This window comes from Myxocyprinus asiaticus, chromosome 16, assembly GCF_019703515.2.
Source record: "Myxocyprinus asiaticus isolate MX2 ecotype Aquarium Trade chromosome 16, UBuf_Myxa_2, whole genome shotgun sequence".
Lineage (NCBI taxonomy): Eukaryota > Metazoa > Chordata > Actinopteri > Cypriniformes > Catostomidae > Myxocyprinus > Myxocyprinus asiaticus.
The window spans coordinates 42,866,198-42,880,234 of NC_059359.1; the positions used below are offsets into that span (position 1 = coordinate 42,866,198).

General features: G+C 38.6%; 1 protein-coding gene across 1 annotated transcript; it reads left to right on the plus strand.

Moving 5' to 3' along the window:
- Positions 1 to 2,278: 2,278 nt before the first annotated feature.
- Positions 2,279 to 3,765, plus strand: LOC127454424 (transmembrane protein 158-like). Its single transcript, XM_051721617.1, has one exon. The coding sequence runs from the start codon at positions 2,618 to 2,620 to the stop codon at positions 3,278 to 3,280; it is 663 nt and encodes a 220-aa protein (XP_051577577.1). The 5' UTR covers positions 2,279 to 2,617; the 3' UTR covers positions 3,281 to 3,765.
- Positions 3,766 to 14,037: the final 10,272 nt, after the last annotated feature.

Genomic DNA, 14,037 nt, shown 5'->3' on the forward strand with positions numbered 1-14,037 from the left:
TAGCATGGCACAGGTATCACAACACATGACCGGTACTTTAGAGCTCCTTGCACAGGATGCATACACACAAAAGTTATAGAGGTTTTCTACTTCTTCAAGAATGAAAGTGAGGTTGATGAGTTTGCAGATTAGTGTATGAAACTGGTTTAACTGCTTTAACTGAATGATTAGAAAATATTATGCAATTTCTCTATATGTATCTTTGAAGAGTTTTCATTCAAGCTGTCAAATCACAAAAACACATACTTGTAACAGATAATACATTGTGTTAAATATATGAAAGATATTTATACACAATATATCATCCACTAATGGCTAGAGTAAATAATCTTTGTCCTTTGATAATGATTTGGGTCGAATAATGGAAAACATGCAAGTTATGCCCTGTGGCGCTGCAGATGTTTGAGCAGCCTTAAGAGATGGCGAGACTGCACTGTGTATGTACTTTCATAGAAAATTATTTAGAATTTTAGAACACGCAATGTCGTCTGCCAGACACATCTGGTGTGTAACCCCCTTTAATTTACCCTGCCGCTCACATTTTACCAAAGTTCTGTTGAGAAATATGTTTGAAAATACAAAGACTGTTGTGCAATGGGTAGCCCAATTTATACCTGAAAGAAATCTTGATATATATCGAAAATCATCAGGAAAATCATCCGATTATTGATGCATAAAAAAGGCATAGATTCCAATCGTAGTTTGCATACTTTTGGCTATGTAGTGTATGTTTAGCTAACTCTGAGTGTGCTCTTGAAAGTAATTACATGTGACTAGCTAAATAATTGTGAACCTTAAAGATTAGAAAAACCCCAAATCTTTATTGGGGTGGGGTGAACAAAAGAACATGCCTTTCAGTTTCAGCAAGGATTTGAAGTTCACTCAAGTTTAATGAGTGTTTTTGTAATATCAACTTGCCTTTTGCTTCACCTTGATCTCCTAAAGTACAGTACAACAATCTCAATATAGTAGGCTGTCGTTTTTGGCAATTTAAGCTTATGCAAAACCCATAACAAATAGCATAACGCGGAGGTCCCCCAGACAGCGTACCTCGCCACGGTACACTGGCGAGGAGACAAGAGGCCGTTTTTTTTTAATGGATGTCTATGGAGGAGATGCTTAAGTACACTGAATAAACTGCTTTTGTGAGGAAACAGCTAATCATTTCATGAATTGACCGCCTGTCCACTAATCTTCAACATGTTTTACACTAAACAATCCTTTTGGAGTGAACTATGTGTGTAGTTTACTATGATAAAATGGCTGTTTTATAAGAGAAATCACGGACAATTTTGCGACACGTAGGTGTCAGTTCACAGCTCTTCTCATTCATTTGTATAGTATCCGCAAACGGTGACTTGCTGTCGTAACACGCTAGTTGACCGATACGCTTAGAGTTGCCACCCGTCCCGTAAAATACGGGATCATCCCGTATTTAAAGATACAATGATGCGTGCCGTATTGAACCAATACGGGACGCGATCTGTCCCGTATTTAAGCTGGTCAGATGGCGTCACGGTGAAATCGTTCCAGATCGCTAATTTAACATTGATATAAATTGGAAAATTTGCCTACGGTGGGTAAGGGACCGTCTGAAAAGTTCACACATTGTGCTAAAATATACCAATACTGTGGAGGGCGTGGTAAGGGACCGTCTGAAAATTCCACAAACGGTGGTAAAACTGTGGAGGTTTTTCTATATAAATGTTCAATAAGATCAAACAATGTATGAATACAATCATAAAGACAAGTACAGGTGAAGGAAAAAAATAAGCAAATAAAATAAATAAAAATGTAATTAAAAAAATTAAAAATAAAATAATATATATATATATATATATATATATATATATATATATATATATATATATATATATATATATATATATATATGTATAAACCATCCAAAATGTATATACAAATAATCAAAAAAATATTGTTAACAATATTGTATATTGTTAACATAGAAATTATGTATTTTTTTTTTTTTTATAATTCATGCATCAGGAAAGTTCTCATTTTAGCATATAAGAAAGGATATACAATTTTTATTAATAACGCATATTAACTCAACGCATTTATTGCTAAAATTGTGAAGGATGTGGTTAGGGGCCATTATCTATTATATATGTATATACCACATTTTACAAAAAATATTTAGTGTGACACACAAATGAATTCACAAAAATGATTTAAGACCGGAGTTTGAAACAAATACCATATACATGTGTAACTGAACTTTTGATTCAAAAGCTTACAGTTTGAGAGACAGGCTTTGGAACACCCTTCCTTATCAGCCTGATTCTCAAAGAATGAGAGCATTAATGCTTCAGACTCCTTTCGTTTGACGAGGACGACTGACACCATCAGAAGAAGGTGTGAGGTGAACGAGCAGAACTCAGTGGATCTACTTTAGACCGTCACACTGAAGTGGCGAGCCACTGTGCGCTCGCTCGGTCACTTCGTTCTCTCTTCGTGTTGAGGCAGCACGCCCAGACAAACGCGCTGGGGAGGAACCGATGAAGCAAATACATCATTTCTAAATCCCAAACCTGAAGAGTGAAGCTCACACTTAGTGTGAGATGACCATGAAACTGGAGTTACCGCGCGCTCTGCCATGCTGAGCATCTCCGTCACTCTCCTGCTGGCGCTCACCGCTCCTGTCCGCTGCTCCCACAGCTGGAGTGACGAAGATCTCCTGCTTCCACCCATCAACTCTTCCAGCAGATTCCTGGCCAGCCTGGAGGTGGATGTGGGCTACTCGAAGAGATCTGTGGAGGAGCCCGAAGCCTCGTCGCAGTGCAACGTGAGCGTGGAGAGACTCCCCACCAAACTCGTGGCGCGCTGGGACAGCAACTTCGGCTTCCAGTGCGACGTGCTCATTTACACCACCAACAACCATGGCAAGGCGTTCTTCTCCGCCGCCTTCAACCGCGCGATCTCCCCGGTGTACATCGAGCACCTGGGCGTCACGGGCGGCCAGCAAGAGTTCAGACTCTGCGTCGGATGCGGACTGTCCAGATACAGGAGATTCAGACGAGGCAAGTCAGAAGGTCAACAGATGGGCGACTCCGTCCATTTCTGCTGTCTGGATTTCGCTCTGGATGAGCTGAAGGGGGACAGGAGCTGGAGACTCAACCGCAAACCCATCGAGTCAACTCTCGTGGCTTGTTTCATGACTTTAGTCATAATAATATGGAGCGTCGCTGCCCTCATATGGCCGGTTCCCATTATCGCGGGATTTTTGCCCAATGGTATGGAGCAGAGAAGGCCGAGGTAATAGAATAGAATAGAATATTTTTTATAATAAATGAATTCTGTTCAATTTCATAAGTTAAATGACTTGCCAACTTGAGCATATTATGCTTAGTGCCATTACTGTTACATTGGCCAAATATGTAATAGGCTTACATTTGCTTAAATAGTGCTATTCTTATTTCAAATGTCTATAATATTTCCGGATGGATTGACATATTTTATTAGATTCGATTAGTTTTTATAAATCCATTGTAATAGGAAGTATAGCCTACATTATGTGATATTAATTGTCATTTCAAATGTTTGTAATGTTTTTACCTTAATATTTATGACTAATTTCTAGTGTGTATAGCCTTAAAAATGGAGAACAATGTCTCAGGAAAAAAAGCTCTTATAGAATGTGTGTCAAGACATTTGGCAGATTTTTGACTCTTATTTAGTTGATATATTATTGAGAAAACAGATGCAGCGATATTGATATTGTCACCATTTTTTTTTAAAATGTTTGAGGACCGATTTTTGTGTTTTATTTGTATGTGCTAATAAAACATGATTAGAAATTTCTTTCATGTGGAAAACTTAAGCATAACTCTAGTTTGAACAACAAGGTGACCAGTGTTGAGGGTAGCCTAATCTGATTACAAAGTCATTTGTTATTGTAATCTAATTACCTCTTTAGCAAAAAAAAGTAGTGTAATACATTACTATTTAAATTCTAGTAATCAGACTACAGTAACTGGCTTTGTATTAGGTTAATTACTTTTAAATACATTACTTTGGTTACACATATTTCTAAAATAATATTGGTAACACTACAATAGTTAATACATTATGGTATCATTAACTAAATGTGAACAATACACTCACTGAGCACTTTATTAGGAACACCTGTACACCTACTTATTTATGCAATTATCTAATCAGCCAATCGTGTGGCAGCAGTGCAATGCATACAATCATGCAGATACAGATCAAGAGATTCAGTTAATATGCACATCAACCATCAGAATGGGGGAAAAAACTTGATCTCAGTGATTTGGATCGTGGCATGATTTTTGGTGCCAGATGGGCTGGTTTGAGGATCCCTGCTGATCTCCTGGGATTTTCATGCACAACAGTCTCTAGAATTTACTCCGAATGGTGCCAAAAACAACAAAGTTCTGTGGACGGAAATGCTTGTTGATGAGAGAGGTCAACAGAGAATGGCCAGACTGGTTCAAACTGACATAGAGCAGAATAGCATCTCAGAGTGCACAACACTTTGATTCTTGAGGTGAATGGGCTACTACAGCAGAAGACCACGTGAGGCACTTCATTAGGACGATAGTGTTACTAATAAAGTGCTCAGTGACTGTGTGTGTGTGTATATAGATAGATAGATAGATATACTGTATATTACTGTGCAAAAGTTTTAGGCACTTGTGAAAAATGTTGCATTGTGAGGATGTCTTCAAAAATAATGCCATAAAAAGTTTTCATTTATCAGTTAACATCATACAAAGTCCAGTAAACATAAAAAAGCTAAATCAATATTTGCCTTTGCCTTTAAAACAGCACCAATTCTCCTAGGTACACCTGGACACAGTTTTTCTTGGTTGTTGAAAGATAGGATGTTCCAAGCTTCTTGGAGAATTCACCACAGTTCTTCTATCTATTTAGGCTGTCTCAATTGCTTCTGTCTCTTTATGTAATCTCAGACTGACTCGATGTTCACTGGGGGGCTCTGTGGGGACCATGCCATCTGTTGCAGGGCTCCCTTTTCTTCTATTCTAATCTTTTCTATTTGCAAAAGTAATGTTTGAGAGTCTAAAAATTATATTTTCTACTGACACACTAAAGCTGAAATATAAATAACACAATTAAGACAAATGCTTTTGTGAAACATCTTATGTGCCTATTAATTTTTGCAGTACTTTCCCTTTTTTCAGTGTAGTTACAATTTTGTCTCCAGAATTATTGGGTTTTACTTTTAAGTGTAAGAGAGTTGTCAGGACAAATATTCCACACACATCAATTTTATGATTTGTGAATAATTAATCAAATTCTCATAGTATTAATTTATTGTCCAGTCTTTTATTGTGTGGGTTACTTAATGATTGTAACAGGGGGAATTAAAATGGGAAAGGAGGAGGCGGGAACCGGATGAACAATCAAAGTAATATTTTAATGTAAAATTAAAACAAAGACAAAACACAAACGCACACACAGCAGCTGCGTATGGCTCTCTCTCTTTTGAACTGCCACATCCAGCCTGACCCCACCCTCCTCCTCGTCACAATGATATTATTTACTGATATATTACCTCAAACGCTCTTGACTCATTTAGCCTAAACTTGTGAAATTCAAGGGCTGAACAGACTCAGCCGGACTAGTTACAGCTTGCTCATGGGGAATATCTCAGGAAATGCATTTTCCAAGAGAAAACTTTGGAAAGTTCACTAGTTGTCAAGTATGGTGACTCGTGTTCAAAAGCTGTTCAATAGGCTACTATGCAGGGATAGTCTCTGTAAAGGTCATTATCGCAAAATAAACAGGGTGAACAGGGTGTCTTGGATCACCCTGAATTAATTTCTTTCACTTAATTTTTAAATACAGATTGGGTTAAATGTGTCATTCCTAATTCTGTGCCTTTTCAAATTTGAAACTTGAAAAATGAAGCATACATTTATACAGTAAGTATCTTTATGTTTCGTCATAAAAGGGACATGTCAAAGATTTGATAAGTCAAAAAGGTCAAGCTAAATGACTAAATTCAGATGTCCGTTTAATGGGCTGTGTCAGGGGGCAATAAGAGGATGACACAAGTGCACAGATGGTGCTCAAGCACCTGCCCTTTTGGCCTCTGACTAGATAAGTGCCCTTTTTGCAAGACTTTTTCTAATTTTATATTTTAGTTTTTAAATTTGGACAATGGCATCAATTCTCAATTAAAAGCGTGTTGTAATGCCCGACAACTGCATTTGAGTTCTAATTCTGCGAGACCACATGAGCCCCTGTCTCTCCATTTTCGACTTCCCTTGTCACAGACACCACAGTTAGCGCACCCAAATCGAGCGCCCTGCAGAGCATCTCTCTGACCTGCCTTCATTGATGAGAGCCAGGTAACGATAATGTTTGCCATAAGCTTTGGCATTGCTTGTCACTGTTGTGAAATTAAACCACTATTAAAACATCTCAATACAGCCAGACTAACTAAGGCAATAGCCCTCCATTATGCTTAACAACAAGCAAGATAGTCTGGCATTGGCATAAAATAGCGACTTGATGCCGTTGTCAATAAAAAACAAGTGAACTCCAGTAGGCTAGTTTCTTTGTCAGGCAATTGAAACAAATAAATATGCATTACGTGGTTAATAGTCGATCATATTTGGATATCAGAAACGTTAGCCGACCTGTCACCAGTCACAAAAAAATTTACAAATATTTGATTCGTTCTCTGTTTACATGCTCATACTGATTAGCAAAAACTTTAAGATATATACTCCTGTGACCCAAACTTTACTGGCAATTGTAGGCAAACCAACTGTTTGTCATTTCAATACAATAGTCCAGGGTCTTTACAAGCTCAGATTTGAAAGTTTAACTGTTCATCTAATTTTAAAAAAAGCAGGAGAATGATCCTGCTCCCTTCACCTCAGTACACATAACACACTTAGCCTAATTGTTGCAACTGAACATAGGCCTACTTTGTAGTTTGGAGGGTAGATTGGTTGGTTTATTACTGTTTCAATTTTGTGTAAAGATTTGTTGATTTTGAATGGTTATTTATTTTATAGACCATTAAAGCATGCACAATGTGGCATTGTTTTCTTTGTTGTTGCCTGTTCTTGTGATAAATGTAGAAATGGCAGTGTTTCCCATTAATTATCTAGACTCTGGCGGACTGACACAGCCTAATTTGTTCCACCACAGTTTCATAATGAACCAAAAATATTTTTACACTTCTCATAATAACATAAAAGATCAATAGCGTTGTGTTTTGCGCCGTTGTTTCGGCAAAGCATCTCTCACACCCAGTCAGCATCTGAGGAGCAAGTTCAACACAGGTAACCACTTTTGCTTCATTTCTTTGATGGCTCAAATGTATGCTCTAGTCGATTTTGTGTTTTGACCATTTGTGAACTGCATTAAACTCCATCTCGTTTACCATGCTGTGGGTGTGACTTTTTTGCCATGTTATCACCATTCATACCTATACAACCAATGTGTTTAAATTACTACTAGAGCACACAATTGTTTACAAGTGCACAAAGTTCTTCATAGATCTAGCCTCTTAATTTTGCTCTCAAAGTGCACCAGACTGATGCATTTAACTTTAAAATGAACAAAATGTTCTTATGGGGGAGCATGCCCCCAGACCCCCCTAGAGGGACCGATTTCCACCCACCACAGTCTCACAAAATCTTGTGGGAAACACTGATAATAGTGAATGCTAAAGACCATCGTTTCTGTGTGCAATGATAATTTTGTAGAAATCTGTTGAGTATTTCTTAATTTTTTTTATTTTATCCCCTTTTCTCCCCAATTTTGGAATGCCCAATTCTCACTACTTAGTAGATCCTCATGGTGGTGCGGTTACTCACCTCAATCTGGGTGGCAAAGGACAAGTCTCAGTTGCCTCCACTTCTGAGACCATCAATCTGCGCATCTTATCACGTGGCTCATTGTGCATGACACCGCGGAGACTCACAGCATGTGGAGACTCATGCTACTCTCCGCAATCCACGCACAACTTGCCACGTGCTCCACGAGAACCACTAATCGCGACCACGAGGAGGTTACCCCATGTGACTCTACCCTCCCTAGCAACCGGGCCAATTTGGTTGCTTAGGAGACCTGGCTGGAGTCACTCAGCATGCCCTGGATTTGAACTCGCGACTCCAGGGGTGGTAGTCAGCGTCAATAGTCGCTGAGCTACCCAGGCCCCCAAAATCTGTTGAGTATTAAACATTTGCATGAGTGTAAGGGGATTGAAATAAAAAAATAAGTAAAATATGTGCTACTGTATGTAACTTTTTTTTAAAAAATATAATTATGAGAGTGGTGCCCTTTTTTTTCCGCTTGAGATCCTGCCCCCCAAAATGTCTTTGCACGGCCCTGAAGAGGATGGACATTCAGTTGGAAAAATTAGCCACTAGGGCCTCTTCAGTCTGTGAATGATATCTAGCTAACATATATGTAAACTTATACTGATGATTTTACTTCCTTTAACATAAATATATTGAAATTTGTTAAAAAATTACATTCATTGTCCCTATATCTTACAGATTAAAGAGCATATGTGATGTTTGACCAAATACTGTGTGACTATCATCACAAAATAAAGGGAAAAAAATAAAAACAGAAGAGTTACACAAAGCATTATTTTGCTGAATGGCTGATGTATGATGACATTTTAATGACATAGACCTTCACTTTTTTATTTAGGAACAAATGAAGATAATGCTTAAACAAAATAACCACTTCAGAAAAGGGTTAACCATTTTCTGTTCATTTTAATCACATTTGGCATTTTATAACATTTTCTATGAACAAATAAATCTCTATTATGATTGGATCAGTCAATGTGAGCCTACTTTGAACATTTTTCAAAGCAAATCTATTCTTCTCCACTTAAAAAAAACAATGTGTTTTATGGGGGCCTTTAGCCCCTGCAACAAGGGTGCTTTTTACCCAAAATACTATCCTTTCACTTATTGGACAGTTATTAGCCCCGTTGTACCCTATAAACTTTTCCTTTTGACCTAAAATCTTTGACTAATTAACAGAAATTAATGTCCAGATTTGTCAACTACCCTTTTTCTCGTTGTGTTTGTGTTATTTCAGGTAGTGTTGTGCTCAACATTTTTGTTGAAATGGGCACAACCATCTACATTTATACTAGCATTAGCACAAAGTCAGAGTGCAAAGTTTGTACTAGACAAGGCAAACAATGACTGTGCCTGTCTTCTGTGGTCCTCAAAAGTTAACACACATTTGGATTTCAACTGTTCACGGCCGGAGAATGTATTCACTGTGCAGATAAGCAGAGAAATTGGTGAGTGGCATCAGGTAAGAAAATTGTGATTTAACAGGTTGATTAAACAAAATTTGTGTATCAAGGTTTGTGTATTAAATCATTCTATTTCTAATGCTATGAAAAACTATACATTTTTTCTTGTAAATATTTAAGTACAATTAAACATGTTTTTTTTTGTTTTGTTTTTTAATTATGCTCTTGAATAAGATTTTTAATTGTGTAAAATTTTGACACTGTTCCCATACTTGAACTTCAGTATATTTTTTCTGTACCTTTTATATACCTAAGCATTTGCTTTAAAGTTGTGCTCAGTAATTTGTTTTCTGGTGCATTTCACAAAAGAATGGTTAGCCAGCTATCATCACAAGTTCGTTACCAGCATAGTTAAACAATTTGGTGTTTCCCGAAACCGTAGTTCCAACGAACATTTGCAAACAGCATCGCAAAGTTCGCAAACTACAGCTCTCCACCTGTGGTTAGAAGCATACTTCCTTATTAGTTTGCTGTGTGGACATCATTTGACTTCACTGAGGCTTCTATATCTTTTATTCCATATCTTTCATTCTGTAAGACTTAAGACTCTGTTTACATGCACTTAAGAAAATAGCTTATTCTGGGCTTTTTGCAGAAAGTGGTGTTCTGAAACGGCAATAAAGGGATGTAGAGAGAATGATTTAACACACCTAGGTTTCTTTCAGAGAACGCGACCTATGCGTTCTTTTAGGTTCTTGAAGAGTGTGCATGTTTTTATGTGCTCAGATGCACCGGGGGAACCCCAGAGTATGACATAAGAGCGGAAACTTTCTGAGCTGCATGTATATGGGGTAAAGAGATATCGATTACATAGTGCATACAAACACGGACACAGCTTTTGTGTCTTAAGCAGCTTTCTCACAATAATAGGCTTTCTTGTTTCCATGTAAACGTGCTATAATTTGACATCCAAACAAAATCTTATAACTCTAACAACAGCTCTATGTTGTTGAACCAACGTGGTTCGAACGATGGATGTCCAGAGAACAGTCATGGCTAGATAGGTAATTTCTCCAACGGTGCATTGTTTTATGGTAGTTAAGCAGCGAGTTACATCATTGTAAGGAAAAAGCACCCCACTGGCCTTTATGGCAGTAATCTTATTCTGGATTTACTAATTGGACTTATTGGGACATCTAGTGCCATCGATCCAGTATCATGCAAAAGCATTGGTGGCCCCCATGAGACGACCAGCTCCACGTACAAAACAATAGCTTCTAATATGCTACTGATTTGACTGGAGTTTTCATCTTATGAGTGTACATGATTTTAATATATAGTAGCATTTCAGCCTACTATTAATTTCTTTAGGGGTACAACTTTTAATGTGGAAAATAAAACTACTTAAAGTGCACTTTTAAAAGGTCATGAAACCCCAGAACACATTATTTGAGATGCTAACAGTTATGTACAAGTTGCACACCATTGAAAACAATGACAGCACTCATTATGTTTAGGAGTTAAGGGGAAAGTGGTTAATATTTTTTCTTCTTTTACATTTAAAAATGAACATTGAAGCAACGTCACAAAATGTGAGGTATATGCCAAAAGTCTGAGATGTGACTGGTTAAAGTACGTGTCTACACCATTAGATTTTGAGAGTTTCCATCCAATCACTTCGCTGCCTCATGCATGAGATCGCATTACAGCGGAGAATTCAAATTCATTCCGCGGTTCTGTTGTGCAAGTTCAACAGCACTCATGGAACAGACATGAGAGCGGACTTTTGCACTAAACACCATGGTGATATTGAAATAACTCGTCGGAACAGACCGCTGTCGATAAACGGACTGGAGCGAGCATGTTTCTTGGCCGCAGTTCTGCTACTCTAGCTCTCCAAACATGAAGCAGCTGTTTGTTTAGAGATGCACATATTCCATCACGTCTTCTTTGTATGTCTGACCATGGGCGGGATAACATGATGACTTGTTCAAGAAACACAAGACAATGATGAAAACTGCAACAAAACTCTTTTTTGTCTCCATTCACATTTTGATGTTCAGCCATCCCTGTCGTGAGCGAGTTGTTGTGCTTGACCTCCCTTCCGACCCACTACCATTCCGATTTATTTACATCTTTTCATGCCAATTTCATGTGTCTTTTTAAAGTCTGATGTGTAAAGAACTGGTTCTGAACTAGGTGGGTTTCATGACATTTTTAGCATATTGAAACATGATGGATTCAATAACTAGTGTAGGCCTTTGTAACATATTGTCTACAGCACATAACATTACTCTCTATCTTGAATTGAATTACTGTTTTGTAACCTGGTTAACTTAATACTGCACTTGTCCAATGAACTTAATAACTCTACTGTTGTCTGTCTCTGAATTAACACATCTCCTTCACAGTGCGAACACTGAACACTGAGGCAAAAGATAATACTGCCTTTCAAAAGTTCAGTCGCACGTTCACCTGGAATCTGAAGCCCCCGGCTACAAAGACATTCCAGTTGAATTTCAGTCGGATGGGTTTACGACAGATTCAGCCCACAGACAGCTGAATAATGCTAATGTTAGACAGAAACGCAGAAAATTTGGAAGTGTCTGGTGTTCAGCTTCTGGACATGAAAGCTATTGGAGTATCAGTGAGGGATATAATAAACTGTGAGTGCCCTGTTATGTTATACAGTGGAGTCTGAAGGTTTGAGACAACACTGAAAATCTGGGATTCACAGATAAACAAAGTTTAAGGATTTTAAGAAATGGAAAACACTAGATCTATGCCTTGCCTCCACAGAATTATGAATTCCTTTTTCTAAGTTTTCAGGATACAAAGTCAGTTGGTCTAAATCTGAAGCTTTGGCTTTGACAGCGTACTGCCCAGTAACGGCTTTCCAGCCAGGCGCTTTCCAGTGGCCCAAACAGGGCATTAAGTATTTGGGTATTTTATTCCCAGCAAAATTGTGTGATTTAGTTAGAGTTAATTTTGACCCCTTAATAAAACGGGTTTCAAGCAATGTGGACAGGTGGGCTTCATTACATTTATGTATGATCGGGGAAGTTAATGTTATTAAAATGAATTGTATTCCAAAATTCAATTACTTGCTACAATCTCTCCCTATAGATATCCCCCTCTCTTATTTCAAGCAATTTGTTAGCATAGCAAAGTCCTTCATTTGGAATGGTAAGCATCACAAATTACATTTCATTAAGTTACATAGGCTGATTGACAAAGGTGGGCTAGGCCTACCCAAGATCTAATTTTATTATTATACATTTGGTCTCAGACATTTGGCTCATTGGTTGCTTCCACCTGAGAGAGCCCCTCCCTGGTTCTGTATAGAACAGGAAGCTCTTGCCCCTATTTCACCATTGCAGAGCCTTTCTATCAAATGAATCGGAGAAGTTAAGTTATATCGCGTTATCTCGCATTTGAACTCGGTATGGACAAAAGTATCCAGACAGTTTAATTCGGACATTTTTTTAAATGTTGTCTCAAGCATATGGCGTCAACAAGTCCCCTTTTTGCTGGTCAGAATGGATTGGGAGGGGGGTTACTACACTCGGTGACCTATATGAGAGTGGAGTGTTGAGATCCTTTCAAAATTTGGTTCAACTTTTTGGGATTCCCAGATGTCAGTTCAATAAATATTTACAGTTGCGCCACCTGCTCTGTACTGTTTTTGGGAGCGGTTTACACCCCCCTAAAGTGGCAGATACTCTGGGAGTGGTGATTACTGCTTTTGGAAAAGGTCATGAGGCATGTGTTACGGTGTCTTACTCCCTGCTAATTCAGAGTCTGGGGGACAGAACTTCAGCTTCTCTTAAGAGATTATGGGAGAAAGATCTAAACTTGGTATTGGAGGAGGGAGTGTGGGCTAGGATTCTAAAAAAATGTCAAATCTGCTTCTAGAGATGCATGGGTTCGCCTTATGCAATTTAAGATTTTAAATACATATTGGACCCCCTCTAGATTGCATAGGCTTGGTCTTAAAGACACACCCACTTGATGGCAATGTCAATCAGAAGATCGAGACACAACCCATGTCTTTTGGGGATGTGTTAAGATTCAAGAGTTCTGGTTGAGGATTCAGAGTTTTATGTGCGAGGTTTTGGCCTCTCAAATTTTATTCTGCCCCAGACTCTGTATCCTAGGAGATGGGGCAGTTATTAATTTGGAGAATAAGCATATGAAAAACTGGGTCCTAACTGGGACCAGGATGTACATCATTAAATTTGATAGGAGTCACAAACATACTGCTACAGAAAGGAGAAAAATATGTGCTGGGAAGTTTATGTTTTCAAGAGGCTGCATTCAGCACTGTTGGGCAGACCTGCCATTACCAAACTAGGCCTGGTTACCCGTGTTGATAGCATAAACATTCAGAATCTTAAGGATTGCTATCCAAAGTTATGCAGTGGGCTTGGATTTATACAGCAGCCATACACTACCAAGCTGAGTCCTGGGGCAGTTCCATTCTTGCTGAAAACTCCATGGCTTATCCCCCTATCGCTCTTGCCTAAAGTCAAGAATGAACTCCAACGCATGGAGCGTATTAGAGTTATAAGCAGGGTGGAAGAACCCACAGAGTGGTGCTCAGGCATTGTGGTGGTGCCTAAAAAGACCGGTGACCCACGTATTGGTGTTGACCACACAAAGCTCAACGAGTCGGTGTGCAGGGAGAAATTCATGCTTCCCTCTGTCGAGCAGACCCTTGGACTGCTCGCAGGAGTAAATGTTTTTAGCAAATTGGGCACTAACATGGGCTTTTGGCAAATCCCTTT

Bases quoted from the DNA above. Each gene is read 5' to 3' on its own strand.
- LOC127454424 (XM_051721617.1), top strand. From the start codon at position 2,618: ATGCTGAGCATCTCCGTCACTCTCCTGCTGGCGCTCACCGCTCCTGTC.